Below are 22,935 nucleotides of genomic sequence, written 5' to 3'. Positions count from 1 at the left end.
TGTGTAGGTATAAAACTTACGAGAAGCCAGACGTTGTCTTCATCTTCCTCGCATTATCTCGGCTTTTTGCCACAACTCATTAAAACTTAGGGTCCGCCTGGCAACTAAAGAGATTTAAATAACTGGCATACTACTACTACTACTACTACTACTACTACTTCACTGACTCAGTGACTCAAACAGGATCTTGGCCTCTGACGCAAGAGAGCGCCACTCTGTCCTATCCTGCGCCACTTCGCACCAATTGGGTATTCCGAGGCGAACAGAGGGCCTACCGCGAACCGCGTTCGACGTGTTGCCTCCCTATCACACTTACGCACGAATTTACAAGTGCGACAGAGAGACAACACGTCGAACGTGGTTCGCGGTAGGCCCTCAGGTCTTTTAGGACTTCGTCACTTCAGCGGTATCTGGGACGCCCAGACGGACGTTTTCCACTCGGGTGCCCCACTCCTCCTCCTCTCCCATCCTCTCTAGGTGACGGAGCCAGCGGAGACGCTTTGATCTTAAAGAATTGGCATAGGAATTTTTTATACGAAAGCAACTGCAGTCTGATCTTCCAACCCAGAGGGTAAATAGACCTTATTGGAATTAATCCGGTTTTCTCATGATGTCATTCTTTACCGAAAAGCTGGTAAATATCAAATGATATTTCGTACATAAGTTCCGAAAAACTCATTACTACGAGCCGGGGTTCGACCCGCGACATTCGGATTGAAAGTCGCACGCTCTTACCACTAGGCCACCAACGTTTCAAAAGCCAGACGTATACGTAAGGAAATTGTTTATTCGTCATAATTTTATAGAAGATTGACATTTAAAATAACACTCGCACAGTCTGGTCTATCAAAATCGCTGCCAACTTAGCTTGGTCTAACTCTAACGGCCTCCTGGCCTAGTTGGTAGCGACCCTGCCTACGAAGCAGGAGGACTCGGGTTAGAATCCAGAAAAAGACCAGTGCACAAGAAGCTGACTATCAAGCCTGTCAGTTATAACTGTAAGGAGACTATTGCGGCTGCCCCGCAGGCTTCGTAACATTTTCTTTAAATATATGACATCAATTTCAGTTTATAAATAATCCTGGTCACATTATACAGTTAAATTTTCAGAAAATGATTCATTTTAAAAAGTAAATTTTCTTAAGATTTAGATACTATTCAATAGATATGGATAATATGAATCATGGATCGGCCCAAATTGAGCATCAGGAAAGAGAAATATAATTTGTCGCCTTTTTTCCAATCTGCATGAAAATCTGCTAGCTTAAGCAGTAAAACCGGACCTCAAAAGAAAACATCGTATTTATTAAGGAAAGTTAATGCAAACTCCCATCGCTATCGGAAACGAAACGCAATTCCTCACAGCATTCATTAGAGCCCGCTACGTTTTGTTCCGTGCTTCGTTTTTCTGCGTTTCGTTTTGCTCCGCGTTTTGTTTTGCTTCTTGGCCAGTGGGCGCGGATAACGGCGATCTGCGGTGGCTTAGGTGTACCAGAATCGGGTAAAAGACTTTTTGCCACACCAACTGGAAAATGCCCTCTTGATTATTCAAAAACTATTGAGAAAGTTGCATATTATCCACATGTGGATTCATTTGGATTTGATTTGGTGTTTTTTTTTTGGTATTTCATAGTTAGTATTTTATTCGCATTGGTGTGGTGAAAAAAATTGTGTTCCACTCGGAGGCTCTCGCTACGATCGTGGTTCAATTTTGGAATCTTTCGCTTGCTCGGGTGTCAATATTAGCACGAGCGGTTAAACAACAACTTTGCCCTCTTGTAAAACAAATAACTATTAGAATTTTTATGTCTGCCATAAATAAAAATTGGCACGCGCACAAGGACAAATTTGCGTGACATGATGTGTTGTAAGTTTCGGCAAGATGTGTCAATTGAATGCTTTAAGGAATTATCTACCAATCAGATTTCTTTTATATTTAAAACTGTAGTTTCGTATTAACATAACAGTTGCTTTGTTCAGTTGACGTATGGTCAAAAGATTTAATTTGAGACCCATTTCGTACCTAATAACAGTGATCATAGTATGAGGTCTCTAACGCCTTTCATGTTTTTTGTCAATTTCGAACGGGTCACAAATTAAATCTTTTGACTGTACTATTTAAGCTCTGTACCCTTAGTGTAAATTTATTTGAAAGCGAAACGTGACGTACGCTTTTGCGTTAAGTCTCATTTTGTATGGGATTTTGAATTTCCAAAACGTCCCGCTGTTTCTAAATCCTATACAAAATGAGACTTAACGCAAACGCGTACGTCACGTCACGCTATGAAATAAATTTACACTAGGGGTTCTGTACTATTTAACTCAATACTCATTTTAATCTTATAGTAATAAAAATCGTTTACTTTAAGAGCTTTTCTAAGATGATTCACTCAAACACTCTTGAAAACCAAGTACTTAGTAGGAAATTTGTAATGAGCTAATCTTATGTTTGCACTTTAAAAATCTTGATTTTATTTGAAATTAAAGAGATTAAATCATTTCATTGAATTCAATTTTACCTAAGAACTAGAGTTAAAGTGTTTAGAAACCCATTTACCAAGTTCTAGTGCTATAAAGCCGCACTGTTGAACAAACTGAAATCACTCGAAATGAAAAAAGCCCGCCGTAAATATTTTCGTGCTGAGTTTTTCTTTCCTGATAGCTGAGCATAAAAAGTATCTACTTGTGCAGGGGTTATCGCGTTGTCTTTTATTAAAGCACTTGATAATCTACCTATGTTTGATTTATTTTCAAAAAGCACCCAAATCCAGACTAAAGGACTGAAGCTATGCAAAGATTGGATAAGGTAGAGAGGCGTAATATAGAGTACTCTCTCCAGTCGGGTGTTGTGCTCGGGGACCGAAGTTCACTGCGAATTGGTTAGGAGTTGTAGTTATATATAGTAATTGATGATTAGAACACCGTAAGCGCGATATAGAAAGCACTAACGCCATCTGTTACAATCTTATGGTACAACGTTATCAGTGACCGAGGAGACGTCGTCAGAAGAAAATAGCGCGAACTATGAGTCGACAATTAGATCGTCCACAACGGACTAAGCTTCGTCAAAGTCAGACAAGGAAATTATCACGCTAATAGCATTTGTTCGCATGCAGTCTTAGCAGCTCGATTTGAAGGCTTGTCAAGTTTGTGCCTCGACTGACCTTTTTTTTCGGCCAGGCCAACTCCCTCTGATGATATCATCACAATCATACCCCACAATCCCCACACACCTTAATGCGTAGAGGTATTAAGTATTACTTCCTTTCGTTAGTCGCTTTTTGCTGAGCCTTCTCCGAGAAAAAAAAAATCTTATTTCCTTGTCGCTCTTAGCAGCCAGGTACAAGAAAGTGTCGTTTGAAAGGATAAATGTAATATTATCTTGGCTACAACTAACCTTATGTTCGTCCAGTATCCAGGTGATGTTTGGCGCAGGGTAAGCCTCATCAACTGTGCAGCTCGCTTTTATGACATCGCCGCGCGCGTAGTTACCACGGGACACCGTGATGCGCGGCGCGCGAAATGGCGGGTCTGTAAAAGTAACATTTTATATAATTATTATACCACTGTGCCCTTATCATGACATGAACGTGGCCATATTTGTAAGCAACTGCTTAAACTCACTCACTATACATTTCACTCGTACTTATGAATACGAGCGCGAAATATATACGCTGCGATTCAATTGACGCAGTCGCTAAAGTTTACCTACTCTCGCGGTAAACTCGAGGTAATGGTACAGGGTCTTAACCTTTCGGTGATAACTGATAAGGGACCACCTGACTAAATTTACATTTTACCAAGATCCAGCACCGACAAAATGGAAATAAATAACTGTACTGAAAAATATCTATAAAGGGTTGTTTATTTACAGATTGGTCAACTATTTCGGGTATTTCTAGAAACCGACAGTGGTACCTACGCGGAATTCCTATTAAGAAGCAGGAGGCCAATTTAAGCTTACATTGTAACATCAAAGTAATAATTATTTAAATGATGTTAGCCGCCCGTGCGTCTTGCTTGCGCCAACACATGCAGGGACAAGTAAGTATAAGAGCGAAATGCACGCGTGACGACATTATTTAGATATCATTTTGATGTCGCAATGTATGAATTGTCCTCGAGAGCTATACGAATAGGGTGGTTGCGTGATAATCAGTAGCATACTTTTTCTTGCATACTACTTCGGTGGCAAACAAGCGTACGGTCCGCCTGATGGTAAGGAGTAGGTAATGCGCGGATGTGCATGTGGAAGTCGATACTTGTTCATTTGGCGGTATGATGAAAAACGATTTAAGCGCGACCATATCGTCATAAGGTGGGGTAAGATTATCACCTGGGCAAGACAAACACTTGTTTTGAATTCTCATACTGTTTGTCTTGCCCCGAGCAAAATAATCTATGTTCGTCTTACACTACCTAACCTTCTATTTAATGTGTAATAAATAAATTGCTGATTCGATCAGGAGCAAATGGGCAAAATTTATAATAAGATTTAAGGCCCTGCATCGAAAAATAACGGGATCTTTGAAGCGTGGCAGGGGCTAGCCCCGGAAACAAACTGGCGTGATTTTCGGATATATGTATCTTGACTATATGATAAGAGGTATGATACTAGTCGAAACAAAAAGGCTTAAAATTTTCTCGATAGAATATAAATCCAAAGTTACATCTACATGTTTAGTGTTTACCTCAGTGCAACTAGAAAACACATCTTCATCCAGCATAATCCACTTTAAAGTAAAGGTTTTCATCTCGTCTTAAACATCATTCAACTAAATATTAACTTATTATCTTATACAAACGGATTTATTCTCGTTTTTGATTTTATGAATTCAACAGAAAACGCCCATTTTACGCAGTTCGGTTTCTCTTTCTGTCATGCGTCAAAGTCATAAATGCGTCCTTTATGCCAGTAATGTTAGATGGCCGTGGTGCCTCAAAGAGGTAAGACCTATGTCAAATCGCGCAGCGCTCCAAATTACGTAAAATCGACATATCCAATAAACGTTGAGTCGTAGCTCTATTAACTAGTAACGGAATCGGAGGTCTACTACGAATGGAGCTATCTTTACAGGCCTATACGTTACGCATATGTGCGTGTTTGCTTAGCTACGTCAAAGTCTAATACTCTTTGAACAATTACAACGGGTAAGGAAATTTCGACAGCTTCTGTAATGTATCGGTAGCTGTGTGGTCGTGTAGACACCAAAGAAAAAATGCGAGACATCTATAGACCAATCTAATCGCAACTTTTTGTTTTCTTTTTTTTGTTCCTATATAATATCTTTATTCCTTATTTTCTATTTTATTGTAAAAGTAAATCTTGTCTGTCTTATACAGAAATAAAGTTATTCTTTTAAATATGTGTATAAAAAACATATTTTAATGACACGAATAATTTTATTTTATTCATACCAATTTTTGTATAGCCTTACCTAGGCTTCTTTATGTAAAACAAATATACCTACTTATTATATAAAAAAACGAAAAAATCAACACATTTATTAGAGAAAAAAAACTCGTTTGCACGGGCCGGGGTTTGAACCAGCGACCTCTGATTTGTAATCCGCATGCCTTAAGAACAAAATTCACATAATTCATTTAACAGGATACTGTCAAAACGTCAATGACTAATATGACTTTTCAGCAAAGAGTAAAGTAAGTATGCTTTTCAGTTTGATTTTACTTGACAAGGAGCAATAAGAAAAACGTACCGAATCGTCCTTTTCTTAAAATTGCCATTCAAAGAAAATTCAGCTCGTGGGTGGTGCTATCTATAGTTTTTTTTTTTATATGGGTATGCTGACAGCTGTTGTTTCAATACGATTTTGCGAGATTTGGCGTTTTTAGGTTAAAATTATATAGAGATAACACCTGTCACCCTACCCATCGAGTTTGAAAAATACTATAAATGTTAACATATACAGGATGGTTTTTGATAATGTACATCTTAGAACTTAAACTGTTTTTAATTTCTTTTTTTTTTTCAGATTTTAAAATTATACAGCTCTACTTTTATACCTTATTAATATATCTTAGTCTTGACAAAGACGATTAAAGTTTTATACTTAGCAAAATCGCTTACTAACAATGTCTTTACAAAATCGCTCTCCTGTAAGTTTAGGCAACTGCTATAGTAGATACCACCATTTAACAGTTGCTTCAACCTCTTGTCTAACTGTCTGATAATTAAAGTAGTTCCTAATAGACGGCTTTGTGCAATTATGGATATCCCGATCAAACTTTTCATTTCAGAGGAACGCGATTCTGTGTTGATAATGTTAGTCTATACTTTATTTGTCCATGCTCTTGAAACCATTAGCCAACCAATTAGCTTATGGCGGGCATTGAAGGGTCGTTCTTTGAAATCAGATTATTAAATATAATTTCAATATAAGCCCATCAATCTAAAAGCGACGAGGGAATGAAAAAAACCGATAAGGGAATGACAAGGAATGACATAATGACAATGAATTTCGGAACAATTAGTTCCAAAATAATACACTGAATCATAGAACGCTCTTAGCAACTTAATGTTATTTTTAAGATCTATAGAACGAAGTGCCAAGCGTTGATTTTAGTTGAAACCCCAGTCCAAAGGGATGGAATGAGAACCAGGGGAAAAGAAATAAGTATGTCTTTGATCAACTGTTATGATTACGATAATTTTACTTAATCCATGAAAGTAAATAATCATTTACTTGACATATGATTTAACATTGTAAATGCCCATGAAGAATACATTTTATATCAAAACACACGGGAATGAAAATCACAGTGAACCAAAGCCAGGGGAACGATATTATGAAATCGTTTATTTCAGGTGAAAGACCCATAATTACATCACAAACAAACGAAAATACAATACAAATTAACTTAAATTAAAAACAGTCAAAATAACAAACAAATTAAAAAAAAACAGTAAGAATAGCATATATTTTTAAGAAAATAAGTTAACTGAATATCAATATACTTAGTAATTTACCTCTAGTTTTATGTCAACCTAATATCCTAAGAGCATTTATTAGAAACATATTAAGAAGTTCGAAATGTCACGAAACGTGTAGTGTGACTTCCTCGGATTTTATGATATCTTATTTTTCTTTGAAAGTGATTTTGGAAGAATTTTATATCAAATGTTAACACTTACACCTATTCCACAATACGGTTTAAAAATTGTATGGATATATAACGACTTTATAAAAAATTTAATAACATACGAGATCAGTTTTCGTGTCACCGCCGCGCGTGGTAACATAAACATGCAGTACTCGGTAGAAAGTTACCTTTACGTCTGGCAGCCTTTTTAACGCTATTTTTTTAGAACAGCAATACTGTGTTGGTGTCATATTTGCAAATGGCTGAAGGGAGAAGTGTTGTCGAAAATTATTTATTTGTGTTAATTAAATAAAAAACAAAGGTCAACCTTAACGCGTCACCGCCGTGTTTGAGTTTTAAAAGTCAGTACTCATTTCACGTTATTGTTTGTAACATAAGATATACCTACTACATTCGAGATTGAGCTAATTATTTAATATTTGCAAAGTCAAAGGTAATTTTTAGGTAATACCGAACATGTTTCAAATTGTCACGACAGTGGCCTCAAAATTCTGTCCCCACCACGGACTTTTGAATCCATGTTCGTGACATATAGACACGTGGTCGTGACATTCTCAATTCGTTTGATTAATTTAGAGGCATAGTCACTCTTTAGAAATGGATTTTATTAGATACGTTCATTTGTTATTATTGCCCAACTGCCAAAGCAGAAAAATGGTTTCCGCGTGTATGTGGATGTATGATGTGTATCCGGTTCTTTGTCACGCTCTACAGCGCTAGTTTGACGAATTTCAACGTATGAGCTGTCATTCGATGTGTCGTAGTTATACTTAGGCTATATTAAAAATATTGTATAATTCAAAATAGTGGAGTTGGCCGCCAAAATGCTGAAACATCACGACTGAGGGACACTTTGTGACAACCGTGATTATGTACTCATTTTATTTACCTTTCCTGAGGGTATTAAGCTTGACCATATGCATCAAAAAATGCTTTTTATACGTAACAATATGTGAAAAATAAAAAGCTTTTATGAAAAAATATTTTTCTGGACACAATTTAAGAATCACCCTGATTGTTTGAGTAATTGTTTAAAAGTTATTAGTTGAATATTACATATCTCAGCGTAATAAAAATACTTACTTCACTTTTTTTTGGTAGTTTTCGTTGTTACCATATTACTTACTTTTTTCTTTTTTTATATGTAGGTAGTTCCCACTGACAACTGTGATTCACTATCATCCGAAAAATTGGTCGTCGGAAAACGGCACCCTGTATTTCCTGCCTCAACAATATATTACTAAATAAAATATGATAACTAACAATGTAAGATACCGAATTTAAAAAGATAGGTAGTGTTATACTTACAATTAACTATACTATTAACATCTTCCAAAAATCAACAATAAAAATTGGCTATATTGTAGTCTCAGATTTATTACAATTTACAACAATATATTTTTTTATTTTCTAGTAGCAAGTAATAACGCCATCTTTTTTATTTTCTAAGAATTAAGTTTCTGGCCGACCACGTATAATCGTAGTTAACTTTTGTAACGCTAGATGGAGCTTTCACCTACACGTGCGCCGCGGACTCCGCGGAGCGCTTCCATGTGTGCGTGCTAGCGGGGAGTGAGGAAGCTAGCGGGCGTGGCTTACGAACCGGTATTCGCGGCTTTAGTAGGCCCTTAATAACAACTACTAAAAGGTTGGCGTGTTATTAGAATTGGACATATAATGGGATTAAAATAAGTTCGCTAATGTGGATATCAAGTACTCATAAAACTGCGATGCCATTGCCATAAAAATGACGAGAAGTAAAAAGTTTTTAATGAAATCTAAAGCTAGTTTTAATAGTTGGTAGTGAAGTTTGAGTATGTACTTGCTATAGACATTTTAGATTATAAGTAGGTACTTAATGACGATAATAATATTATTGTAAGAGCCGCCCCATCGGCAAAGAGATTGCAGTTCTAAACAAAGCAAAGCAAATAGCACCTGCATTGCTGCAAGTAAAGTAAATTTTTATCAAGATATGATATTAAATTTGACATTTCGTGCAGTAAAACAGTACAGACTAATTAAATAACAGTGACAGCTTACATTGTGATATTCAGATGGAACTGTAGCTGTATTAGTGTTGTGAATAGTACTGCTGCGGTCTTGACGCGGGAGCTATATCAATCAATATCTTTGATACAATGAGACATTATAATCGCGGCCAGGGGGTGGAAATTAGAGCGTTCGGGCGTTCTCGGCTCCGTTCGGCTAAGCATTGCTCCGAGCAATTATTATATTAGGGTTGGCACAACTTGACGTTCCTTTGCGTACACAACCACAAATAATATAATTACATGAGTTTTGACAACCCTAAATAGCCGAAAGGGATTGTTCCATACATTAGAAAGGCACATGATTCGGCCCTGAATCGCTGTTAAACTTCGGTTTTTTAGGAAGTTTCCTCTCTGTGTCGCGTCGGCGAACAACATCAGCGTCACAATAATGCCGCTACAGTGAGACAGTTGTCATCCGAATGTCACCTTTAAGCTAATGTTGTTAAAGTTAATGTTAAATTTAGTTTTACTTACCTACGACAGTTAATGGTGCTGAACGAATGTCCGTATGGAACAGAGGAGCGTCAGCTGAGACTTCGCACTGATAGTCCCCGCTTAGCCGCCGGTTGAGGTTGACTATGCGGACCTGGTGCTCGTCTGACTGCGTGAGCTGCAAACATGGATCAATAATTATGTTTTTTAATGGGGAAATAATATAGATTGCAATAATATTAAAATTTACTATTTATTTGACTTGTATCAATGGAAAAAATAGCATATATAACCGCTACGCTTTCCCTTTCTCCTCGTTAAGTTATGTCCGGTTTAGACGTGTCAGGGTAGTTGTATATTAAATGAGCCAGCGACTGTTTATATTCTAGTATTGCATTTCTGTAGGTGCAGTTGAATAAATGAATATGGCAGTTAAAAAAATGAGGCCCTAAAGATTTTGAGAACAGGCAAGTAAAGTAATGAAAAACGAACGTAGAAGAGGAACTTACATTTACAAAGGCACCCGCCCGGCTGCGGAAACACGGTAAGTGTCAGCTTGCATGGCACGAAGCGGTAGAACTTTATCTGCGCGGTAACAGCGGATGCTGTACAGTTGAGTGCCCTCCAAGTCGCCGTACGCGTAGCAGCCGCAGAAGACCCAGACAGGGATGAGTGTGAGGAATAACAAGCAATATTCACATCAACAGATGCGCCTGGTAGTGGGAACACCATAGTAGGTGGCAGCTCGCGCGGCACGAAGCGGTAGAACTCTGTCTCCGCTCGGTACCAGCGGATGCTATACAGCGCGGTGACCCTCCAAGTCGCATGGCTTACAGCCGGAGAGGCGGAGATCGACAGGGATGAGTGTGAGGAATAACAAGCAATACTCACATCAACAGATGCGTCTGATAGAGGGAATACCATAGGAGGTGGCAGTTCGTGCGGTACGAAGCGGTAGAACTCTGTCTCCGTTCGGTTCCAGCGGATGCTATACAGCGCGGCGTCCTCCAAGTTGTACGGCTTACAGCCGGAGAGGCGGAGATCGAAAGGGAATAACAAGCATTACTCACATCAACAGATGCGCCTGGTAGAGGGAACACCATAGTAGGCGGCAGCTCGCGCGGCACGAAGCGGTAGAACTCTGTCTCCGCGCGGTACCAGCGGATGCTATACAGCGCGGCGCCCTCCAAGTCATACGAGCAACGTAGGACGGCCGCTTGACCTTCGCCGGAGAGAACTGCGCGAGGGACAGAGATGGAGAGGTTGCGGAGCGACCATACTCCTCCTGAAACAATGATAGAAGGCTTATTAGGTTAACTCTTATCTTGGCAAGGCCCAAAATTTCTTATATATTTTTTTTTTTTTGCTTTCTGTCACCTTTTCAGCATAGTAGACTGAGAAAAAATATTTTTAAGAAATAAGAACCCACTTCAATGAGGGAGACCGGGTGAAAGAAAGATGATTGTTGATTTTGGGTTTCATACAATGAAATTAAAAAGACAGCTACCTACGCCTAATTATGTAGAAAAGGAGTTAAAATGTTTTTTTTTGTCACTGAACCCACCTTGACACATTTCAGATTTGCCCTATGGTTGACTGGTAATAGGGTATTCGACTATATTTAAAATAAATAATTTCACATCATAAAATACTAAGAACAGAACACTATATACATGCCTTTAACATTTGAGGAGTTACCTCGATTCCTCATAAACCCCATCTTCAGAACTAGAACTAGACAAAAATTTGTCTTGAAAATCTAATTTTCTTAACAAACACAGCGAAGAGGGCAGATCGTCAAACGTGAACTATGCGTCGTTGAAGAGTTCCATTCTGATCAGTAGTTCAAGCATAAATTAGCTACCGACCGCTTTTAAGCTTTGTCGATGGCAAAATGTATTCTATCGTCGCTAGGCAGACGTCACTATCATGTACATAGACATAGACATAGACAGTCATAATATATTGCATTATGGCAGAGTGTAATGTACATCTTCCCCTGCAGGGTGTATAGAAGGGTCACTAATCACACCTGCCCCCGGGCCTTCACGGACAGACGAACACACGGAGGGCGCCCACTTTACCTCGAGGTATATAGGTAGTTATGTCATATATAAAAATTGTGACAGTTGAGTGGTTCAGTAGGCGTGTTATGTATATTGTACTTATTGCTTAGGTAAAGGTAAGATATAGCACTCATTCCGTACAAAAAGTACATATAAAATAATTTTTAAATAAAATAAAATGTATTTTTATTTACAGATATACGAGTATATATAGATAGTAAAATAAGCAGTCAGGCAGGCGAATTCTACTTCAAATCATACGACGAAAGTACAGTTAGTTGTGATGTAATTTCAAGGTATGTTATTTGTAACCCATTTTCCTAAGTATTCTTTATTGCACCAACAATTATTAATTTTACATACATGTAAAACTACAAATAAATTTTAAAGGAGAATAGAACCAGGTAACAACAGGCGGTCTTATCACTAAAAAGCGATTTCTTCCTGTTATTAGAACGTCCTTGACTTGATCTAAAAGCAAATATCACTTCCCGTAGATTTGTTCGCACACAACCTCCTTTTTCCTACTGTCGTTCTCATCTACCCTCTCAACTTCAGCCAAAAAATCCCAATAACCTAGAAGCGGTTATTTAACTTAAACGTGACTACTAGCGCCATCTACTCCATGACATAGGCAAATATTAGCCGGTTCGCAATACGTTCGCGACAGATAACCTTTAGGTAGCAGGAAATGTAGAACCCATACAAAAGTCAATAGGTAGTGCATGGATCTAAATACGGATACTATTAAACACAAACACACATACTACATACTACTTATATAAGTATTATGTTCTATACTTATGTCTTAGTCTGTGTTAGTTGAAATAAATGATTTCAAGTTAATTTGTATGAATACCGAATGAAAATGCTTGACTTATATTAATTTGTCACTAACAATATACAAATAACTCAAACAGTGAACATTGATTTAAATTGAACATTGAAAATGGTGCCATAAAAGACAACTCTTACTCTTGTTTCTGCTACCCAAAGGTTGTCTGAAAGAGATCGCTTTTCAGCGATAAGACCATCTGTTGTCTACCTCTATCTTTAATCAATTGTTTTCTGTATCTTTTACTGAGGTGTGTCAATAAAGAGCATTCTATCTAACGATTTCTTAAAAAAATAAATAGGCGTGGGAAAATGGCGTGATTATGTATCTCTATTACTTACACAAAACAAACAACCTGTTTTTATTATGATGTGTTTTTGTACAATAAACAACCTCTTTACGTCATTGTATCCAAGCATCTTGTCCTCAATTTTATCTCCGGAACCCTCCATCTAAACATTGTTTGGAAACGACGCTCCCAAGGGCCGTAACAAGCCGAAAATCCCCCCAAACTTGAGACAATATCACCAACAAATTCGAAAATATATACCTTATATCTTATCTACCTCCGAAAAACTCCGTGTTTAAGAAAATTACGAGTTTGCGCTTTAACTTTTTAGAGATTTTTTGTTGTTCGTCGTTCATGCTCATTACTGAAGTCGTAAGTGAATTTCTCGCTCGTAACAAGTTTGTCTTTGTTAGATATTGATCGTTAATATGATATAGTGTAATTATATTGTACCTATCTGAGATGCTGGCGTGTAAACAGGAGCAGTATTGGAACTTAAAATATCTATTATTGATACGTCCAGCATATGCTATCATCATAACCATTTTTATTCATGAAACCGATTTATATGCCAACATTATGGAGCGATGTAAATATATACATAATTAATTTAAAAACACGTATTGGATGGTTACATTCCTATAAAACAAAGATTTAAAAATTAGTGACGATTTCTATGTGTCTAAACTAGGATTTCCCGTATTTTAAGCAAGAAGTACGGCAAATATGATTCAGATAAACTTTCCCTTACAAAATACGCAATATGTAAGTACGATCGAGAGATACATGAAATTATATCAAAATTCTAGTATTTTCCTTAAAACTACCAACCACTAAACACAAAGGCAGACTACGTACCACCTGGTGGACGGCGGTTGAAAAATACCTAAAAGAAGCTCATTTGAATAAATACGTAGCGAAAGACCGTGCTAAATGGAAATTGAAGACAAAGAAGGGCAACCCCAAGTAAATGGGAACTGGTCTAGCAGGAAGAAGAAAGTTTTAGTATTTTGAGCACCGTAACCTACGTACGTACATAAACTACATAAACATAAATTAAGTATGATTCAGTTAATGATGGATTTTTTACATTTTTCTATCGTATCTTGTCTTAAGGCGCAGGGTAGGGCAAGGCATTCTCCATATAAACCTTGTGCAAGTTTTATTCGTTAGTTTTGGACTATAGCATTTAATTTAATTTTCTGCTTGTATATATTGGATATACGCAGAACTTGATGTAGAAATTTCAGTTTATAAAAAAAAAATACAAAAAAAATAATAATACACCAAGCTTTAGCTAACAGAAAAATAAGCATATTCACCAAAAATAATAACTGTAGCGCAAACACAAACGAAGAAAAACGCGCACAAAGTTTGTATGGAAAGTGCTTGCCCTACCCTTCGCCTTAATGCCGCCTAGACATCAAAATTTATGCGATTACGATTTGTCAAAATTCAATTTCAAATTAGAATGGAAAGACCTTTTTGTAGGTTTCTGGATTGCTAGAGGTTAGGAAATATGCCCCGGCTACTTGTCCCGAGGCGCCGACTGGCCAAACTGGCCGGTCACTCAGGATCATGGGACCAACTACGAGTATTTACAATTCGTTACCCTCAGATATACTTGACTTATAGTGACCAAGTATTAAAAAAAAACTTAAACTGCTGCTTCTAGAAAAAACATTCTACAGCATCGATGAATTTATAAATATTCGATAAGGTCGTTGACTTCTGCATCGTAATTATTTTTTATTAATATTAAGAATATTAAATATTTGTTTTGTTTAAAAAATGTTATGAAATAATTTAAATAATTTAATGAACATATATTAAGTTATATAAACATGTTTTGAATGTAAAATGTGACCTGTAAAATTTAGATCCAATAAAGATCTGTATTCTGTGTTCTGTATAATAAATGATGTACCTTTATTAAAATAGATATCAATTTACAAGTTCGAATTAGCCTCCTATAAACTGACATCTTGGCTCGAATCTTCACTATGTGGTATTGAGCGATATTAATTTGAGGAATGTTATCGTCGAAACTAATTGGCTCCTTGTTTGCTTTAGTTCCAAGATATCTGGTTATCTTGAACTAAATAAATTAGAAGAACTAAATACAATTAGTAAAGTAGTACTTTTCTTTAAGTTGTACAAAGCTAAAAACCCGAAATAAATAAAACTAATTGTATAAGTACAATAAACTTTACTAACTTTATGAAGTATAAAAATGATCTTAATTATAATTGATTACCATATGTCAATTTGAGGATAAGGACACGGTACCTGCTATTTTTCTCCAAGAAACTCCTCAAGATACTTCTAAGCGCTTTTATCGAATTGTAGGATTCCTTTTATATATATTCCTTTCATCTTTGATCTTGAAACGCAATTTACAATATGTATTACCGGAGGCGTTGCCATGGCAACGGGGAGCGTTTTGAAATCCAAGGGCATTCGTTGGAACTCGTAATGGCCTCGATGCGTAACGAAGCAGTTTTCGTACAGTCAGTAGCTGAAGTTGTGTAATGAACGGTTTAAACGGAACATAATTACGATTTAATAGTGTTGTCAAAAAAGTCATCCACAGGCCATTTTGAATGCTTCTCCTTTTTAGCTACTGTACAATAAACCGGGATGAAACAAGTGGCACGCGCGAATAAAAACACGTTTTATGCTGATCAATAAAGAATTTTTATGGTCTCTTTTACCGCCTTTTGTTCAATGATAATTTTAAACTTGGAACATGTTTTAAGGGTGTAAAATGCCGATCTGTCGTTATCTATAAGCGTTGTGTTTACGGTATCGTATACTTGTTTTAAAAATATCGCCAAGTCCTCAACACTCTTTGTTCTTCTCTAGTCATAAGCATGTCATAAGTGTCATCGTTGAACACGTTCTAGCTATTTCAAGCTCGTTCTAATAATCGTCGCTCAGGGTTGATCCCACACTTTAAGCCAATAGCTATTAAAGCATATTAAAAACCTGACTTGAATATGGTATCTCACATAAATGTATTTTAAGAAGAAATTTAACTTTATTGTTTAACTAACACCGATGTGCATCTCTTTTTTTCTATATAAAAGAAAATTAAAAGAAAATTAATAGCTAGCTTAATGTTTTATACATGCTACTAACTTGTGACGACTAATTTAAATAAACAAATGTTATTTGCTAAGCCAGCTGCTTGCAAAAGGATTTTATATAAACTGAGGAAGATCATGACCAATTTTGTTAATCATACGAGTACATCGTGTTTATTAATTTTATATATTATACTTTCAATATTAAGGGAACCTGAGAAACAGCAACCTGCGTGGCTAGAAATAGATTTTTATTACAAGCTATTTATTTAACTTGACATGTTCCGATATAACTTTTTTTTTCAAATCTTGCAAACCATTTTTCAACCACTCCCTGATATCCAATTTAGCTTGAAAAATTATTGTAAGTTGGGTGATAATGTAATATTATGATACCGTCGAGCTGATCTGATGATGGAGACAGGAGGTGGCTATAGGAATTGTGATGAAACAACGCAAACTAATTGTGTTTTTGGAATTGTCTCGATAAGAATTAGTTGCCCATGGTAGAATAGTACAGTTTGCCAAAATTTATTTTTTAATATTTTAGTCAGTTAATGATAAAGACCAGCCCCCAGAACAAGCCGGTTTCCGTCCAAGTTTTTCCACTACAGATCACCTTCACAGCATAAATCAAATAATGGAAAAGTCTAACGAGTTCAAAATACCACTATACCTGGCTTTCGTAGATTACAGCAAAGCGTTTGACAGTGTCAAGCATTCTGCTGTATTCTCCGCAATGCGTGAGCAACGTATCGACAATGCATATGTTGAACTCGTTGGAACCATTTATCGGCAAAGCACAGCAAGCATTAAATTACATGTTCCTGGCCCTAAAATTCGCATTGAAAAGGGAGTCAAGCAAGGCGACCCGCTATCTCCGAAATTGTTCACCTCGTGCTTACAACAGATTTTCCAAAAGCTAGCGACCAAGTGGGAAACAATGGGCATTGACGTCGACGGCAAAAGGTTAACTAACCTGCGTTTTGCCGACGACATAGTTTTGTTCTCCCACACTGCACCCCAGCTAGAACAAATGCTACAAGACCTTAGCACGGCAAGTCTTGAAGTCGGACTCGAAATGAACAGGGCCAAAACCCAGTTAATGACCAATGGCGCGAAACGTGGAGTCAAGGTTGATGGGCAAGATATCCAATATGTCGACGAATACATATACTTGGGCCAGATAGCATCCTTCGATGACAGGCAGTCTAAAGAAATCGACCGACGCATCGAAAATGCCTGGAAGAGCTTCTGGTCCATGAAGGCACTAATGAAGGGCAACCTTCCACTGACACTAAAGCGCAAACTCGTCGACATGTGTATCCTGCCTATCCTAACCTACGGCGCCCAATCTTGGTCATTAACGGAAGCCCAGAAGTCCCGACTCAAGATTTGCCAGCGAGCAATGGAGCGCAGCATACTAGGGGTTCGGAGAACCGATCGAGTTAGGAACACCGAACTGCGCTCCAGAACTGGTATTATAGATGTGGGTGTTAAGGCCGCTAAGCTTAAGTGGGGTTGGGCAGGACACGTCTGCCGTATGCACCCGGATCGGTGGGCCAAATTGGCTACCGAATGGATACCGCAGATTAGCCGGGGCAGAGGCAGACCAAAAAAGAGATGGCGGGATGACCTCGACGCTTTTTGCAGAGACTGGCGGGAACATACTTCAAACCGTGATGAGTGGCGGAAAAAAGGGGAGGCCTTTGCCCAGCAGTGGGACACAAGATAGGCTATTAAAAAAAAAAAAAAAAAAGTCAGTTAATAGATACAAAATGGTGGTGGCAAAAGCTATACTTTTAATGAATTGATAACAAAATGTCCCACTACCGGACACTGTCTTAACAATTGCCAACTTTCATATTATTTCCAAGCAATATAGATGACAAACAGGCTATCCACTATTGAAGTTAGGCTGTTTAACAATAGGAATTGTATCTTAAACTCTAACAGTAAGTTTCTACAACTTTACCCTACCTTCACTTAGGTAATTTAAATGCAAAGCTGTAGATAAACGTAATTTTAGCCGAAAGGGTTAAATTATAATTCACATCTAAGTCTGTGTATTTAAAGGGTTACCTCGAGGTCCGAGAATAAATATCATTATGCTTATACAGGGTGGTAACTACAAATTTATATTTTCAGCTGGTTTGCTAGCTATGTAGGCTAGGTACAGTCAAGTGCAAAAATATGTATCGAAAGAATCGTCTCATAAATATGGTACTACGCTCTTATTACACTGGAATAAGATGCTATGGGACATATTTTTGAGTAAATGCACCCATATTTTTACACTTGACTGTACAATCAAGGTATTAAATATCGGTACGGACAAAGTGCCAAAAATTAAGATTAAAAACATTAAGATAATGTGTACAATTGTCATATTTTTTGCACTTCGTCCGTGTCAATATTTAATAACTTGGCTGTACGTAAATTTGACGTATGAAGTCACGGTAATTTTCATCTAAGTCATTAGCATATTTAACTTGGTAATGTTTTATCTTACTCTAACTTTTTTTTAAGAATTGTATTAAATTAAATCATTTTATAGTACTTTTACTGCCATGCGATGGAACGGCAGAGGAAAACCTAGGAAACGGTGGATGGATTGTGTGAGAGATGACATGAAACGAACGTGAGTGAACGATGAGATGACGGGTGACAGAAAGATATGGAAGGAAAAGACATGCTGCGCCGACCCCAAATGAATGGGATAACGGCAAGCGAATGATGACTGCCATAAAGTGAAATTTTTGTTTAAATTTTGCAAATCTGATAGAAGTTTGTAAAGGTTTGTGTCCTTTAAAGGCACAAGAAAGACAATCCTGAGTTCAAAGCCATTTGCAGAAGCAAGTTGATAACCACTTGAGCGGAATTTAAATAAAACTTGGTGTTTTAAGATCTACAATATTTTTGTATAAAATGTTTTTACCCTTTGATGGATCTAAAGGTTTGCGCAATATAATAAGTTTTGAGGATTGAGACGAATATTTTATTTTCGAATGGGCAGACAGGAGAAGGTCACTTTGTTAAACTTTTGTGTCGGATTTAATTCAGTGAGTTGAAAAATAAATTAACGACTACGATACGCTGCGGAGCGTTAACGATTGGCACGTTGGCTACGCGGCCTGGCCACGACAGAGGCATTATGTAAAATAATCGATACAGAAATAAGGTTTTATTATTACCAATATAATCTGTTTAGTTAAGTAAAGTAAGTTTAAGCGCTGATGGCCTAGTGGTAAGAGCATGCGACCTTCAATCCGGAGGTCGCGGGTTCAAACCCCGTTTTTCGGAACTTATGTACGAAATATCATTTGATATTTACCAGTCGCGTTTCGGTGAGTGAGAGTCAGAATCGCGGGTGTACCTAAATAAAATCAAATGAAAAGCATACCATATTTTTGTACCTAATTTGTACTATTTAGTACCTCCTTTAAAAAAAATTGTACCTCACGGTACTTAAAGTTATCACCAAAAAACAGGTCACCCGCCATCCTGACAGTCAGAATGGCGGGTGTACTTTATTACGCTATGTTCCCGTGGTTATTGATAAATTCTATAAAAGCCAAATTTTTGTACCTTTTTTGTACCTTCATATTCAATTATAATATGAGTCATTTTATTTGTGCTTTCCAAGTTTTACTCATTTTATATTTTTCTAGCTATAACAATTTTGCAGGCGTTATAATTTTTCAAATTATCGATTTCATTTTTAAGAAAAAACGCTAAGGTACAATTATTTTTATTACGCCAGGATTTAGTACCTTTAATGTTTAATCTGTTAAATTCAAATAACTCAGTAAATCATGTCTTAAAAAAGGCTAGGCGCCAATTCAAAGAAATCTTCCTAAGAAAAATCATTTTTAAGACATGATTTTCTGAGCTATTAGAACTTAACAGATTAAACATTAAAGGTACTAAATCCTGGCGTAATAAAAATAATTGTACCTTAGCGTTAAAAAAGGCTAGGCGCTAATTCAAAGAAATCTTCCTAAGAAAAATCATTTTTAAGACATGATTTTCTAATTTATTTGAACTTAACAGATTAAACATTAAAGGTACTAAATCCTGGCGTAATAAAAATAATTGTACCTTAGCGTTTTTTCTTAAAAATTAAATCGATAACTTGAAAAATTATAACGCCTGCAAAATTATAATAGCAAGCAAAATATAAAATGAGTAAAACTTGGAAAGCACAAATAAAATGACTCATATTATAATTGAATATGAAGGTACAAAAAAGGTACAAAAATTTGGCTTTTATAGAATTTATCAATAACCACGGGAACATAGCGTAATAAAGTACACCCGCCATTCTGACTGTCAGGATGGCGGGTGACCTGTTTTTTGATCATAACTTTACGTACCGTGAGGTACAATTTTTTTTAAACGAGGTACTAAATAGTACAAATTAGGTACAAAAATATGGTATGCTTTTCATTTGATTTTATTTAGGTACACCCGCGATTCTGACTCTCACTTCGGTGAAGGTAAACATCGTGAGGAAAAGGACTAATTCCAATAAGGCCTACTTCACTGTCTGGGTTGAAAGGTCAGGTGGCAGTTGCTTTCGTAAAAACTAGTGCTTACGCCAATTCGCAGTATTAGTTGCCCAGCGGACCCCAGGCTCCCATGAGCCGTGGCAAAATACCGACACAACGCGAGGATGAAGAAAAGAACTTGTTTTAAATGAGTACGTTACATAAATAACAATGTTAGTAGTTATTTTTATCAAATCATTAATAGAAAATCTACGATCCCTAACCCGCGGTTCTAGTTTCCGCACTAGGGAGTAAATCCTTGTTTATGTAATAGTATCGCAGTTTACGATGGCAATATGCTGGATTTAGAGACTCCCAGTTGTATAATAAAACTAACGGGATTTAAGACCAGGCCGAGTGATTTAGAATTTCTATTAGGTAATAAAGATTAGACAGGCAAAAAGTAAGCTTAATGTGCTAAGTATTTAAGTAATTAATTTTACAGTACAAATTATGCTACTTTACCGCACCAGTGCGATTATTAGCACATCACGTAACTGTGTCGAAAATTAAAAGGGCCATATGTACTATAAAACGTTGTACGATACATGTGCGAATAGTAATCTGCAACTACCTCCGGTTGTGTTTTAATTTATAGCCACTCGTTTCGAATTTCCTATTTTTCGCATATGTATTGTAATGTACTATTACAGTACATATGGTGCTACTTTCCCGTACTAGTGCGGAAATAAGCACTTTCCGACTAGTGTGGAAATAAGCACTTTCCGACTAGGGAAAGGTCACCATAAAGACTTTCGGGCTAATAACCAGTTGTATGGAGTGGGTACAAGTGCGGGTAGTAGAAAATTCGCGACGAGTGGTGATAAATTAAAGCACCATCGAATTTTAACACAGAACTCTGTGGTGCTACTTTCCCGCACTAGTCGGAAAGTGCTTATTTCCGCACTTTCCACTTCCGAAACCTTGACATAATGTAGGCATGACGACTAAGGGGACTGATTAGGGCCTGATTAGGGGCCCGTTGGAAAATTTGGTATTCATCTCCGTGTACCATTTTTACATGTCTCTGTTTAGGCCGATGGTTGACTGGTAGAGAATTCCATTAGACATTAAATCCTCCATTTGTACATTATTCTTGTATTTTGGAAATTAAGTTTAAATAAATAAATAAAACTTATTAGAAACCAGTTCATCAGGGACGGTTGCAAAGTCGCACCGAGAATAGATAAACTTTTTGAGAAACGTTTACGGTGGTACGGGCACATTCAGAGACGACCTCCAGAACATATGGTCAATGTAGCCTTAGCGATGCCTACGATGACGCGAGGAAGCGGGAGACCACCTACCACTTGGTTGACGACGGGTGGAAAAAAGCCTGAGAGAGAAAGGGATAAATGACGCACACCTAACTAACACTAAACCGTGCACAATGGAAGAAGAAATCAGGGAGGGCCGACCCCCAAGTAAATGGGATATTTCACCACTTTAGCTGTCACTATCTGGTGCTGACAGTACTTCAGCAACTTTGTCGGCGATACTCAAAAGCAAAGAAAATAGATACGTAGGTTATTTAAACCTATACAAAGTGAACTTCTTTTTGTTTACGATAGTTGCTATCTTTAGTGAAAATAACGGCATCGTTTAGATGTTCCCTGTGAACTAAATGTGCTTTTAACATTGTTCCCCAGCTGAGCCCAGTGCACACAAAATATCGTCCGTTAGATATAAACGAATATCTTGCATTACCTTTTTACTCGTAGTTCGGTTTTCGAGCAAAACTATGAAAATATATAAAAAAAAATTACAATCATCATAATGTATTACTTATGTCGTACTTATACCTATATTACTATGTAAAATAAAAGTTCTTCTTCTACGGCCGCCTTTACACCTGTAAGTTTTACTTACGTAAGTAGGGACACTGCTATACTATAGAGTGAGGGATGAATATCATTATCTCATTCTAACAAATAGCTTTGTCCTTACTTACGTAAGTAAAACTTACAGGTGTAAAGGCGGCCTACGATCTCTCATGGAAGCCTGGTGTCCACTTGGCAACTAATCCGCAGAAATGGCATAGGCTCTAGTTTTTACAAAAGCGACTGCCATTTGACCTTCCAACCCATAGGGTAAACTAGGCCCTATTGGGTTTAGTCCGGTTTTCTCACGATGTTTTCCTTCACCGAAAAGCGACTGGTAAATATCAAATGATATTTCGTACGAGTTCCGAAAAACTCATTGGGACGAGCTGGGGTTGTCCGCGACAATGTAAAAGTTTTCCGCTATGAACTGTCCATTTTAAATATTGTGAATATTCTCTTATATACTGTTCAAACAGATTACACCAGCATTACTGCTGCAGTAGTTCGGTGTGACATTCCTGCCAACTGGGTCAAAATTCTTTTCGTTGTCGTGTGTTTTGTTCCCAAAAAAATTTACGGAGTGGAGATGTTTATGTGAGATAAAATTGTGTTTTTAATTATTCTCATGTAAAATATAATCTACAGCTTAAAAGACATACAATACCACTCGATTTTCTT

At 37.1% G+C, this 22,935-nt stretch overlaps 1 protein-coding gene across 1 annotated transcript in view; it reads right to left on the bottom strand.

Moving 5' to 3' along the window:
• The window catches only part of LOC133530529 (uncharacterized), a 547,295-nt gene that overhangs the window by 8,184 nt on the left and 516,176 nt on the right, over window positions 1-22,935 (bottom strand). Inside the window, exons 2-4 of the mRNA XM_061868469.1 lie at window positions 10,679-10,893; window positions 9,651-9,786; window positions 3,398-3,531 (exon numbers count right to left, since the gene is read on the bottom strand). Of these exons, the coding sequence (XP_061724453.1) occupies window positions 3,398-3,531; window positions 9,651-9,786; window positions 10,679-10,893 (485 nt within the window). The remainder of the gene's footprint in view (window positions 1-3,397; window positions 3,532-9,650; window positions 9,787-10,678; window positions 10,894-22,935) is intronic.

This window comes from Cydia pomonella, chromosome 23 (genome assembly GCF_033807575.1).
Source record: "Cydia pomonella isolate Wapato2018A chromosome 23, ilCydPomo1, whole genome shotgun sequence".
In the NCBI taxonomy this organism is placed as follows: Eukaryota; Metazoa; Arthropoda; class Insecta; order Lepidoptera; family Tortricidae; genus Cydia; species Cydia pomonella.
Note: the sequence above shows the minus strand (reverse complement) of the source record. Positions and strands in the feature narration are given on the sequence as shown.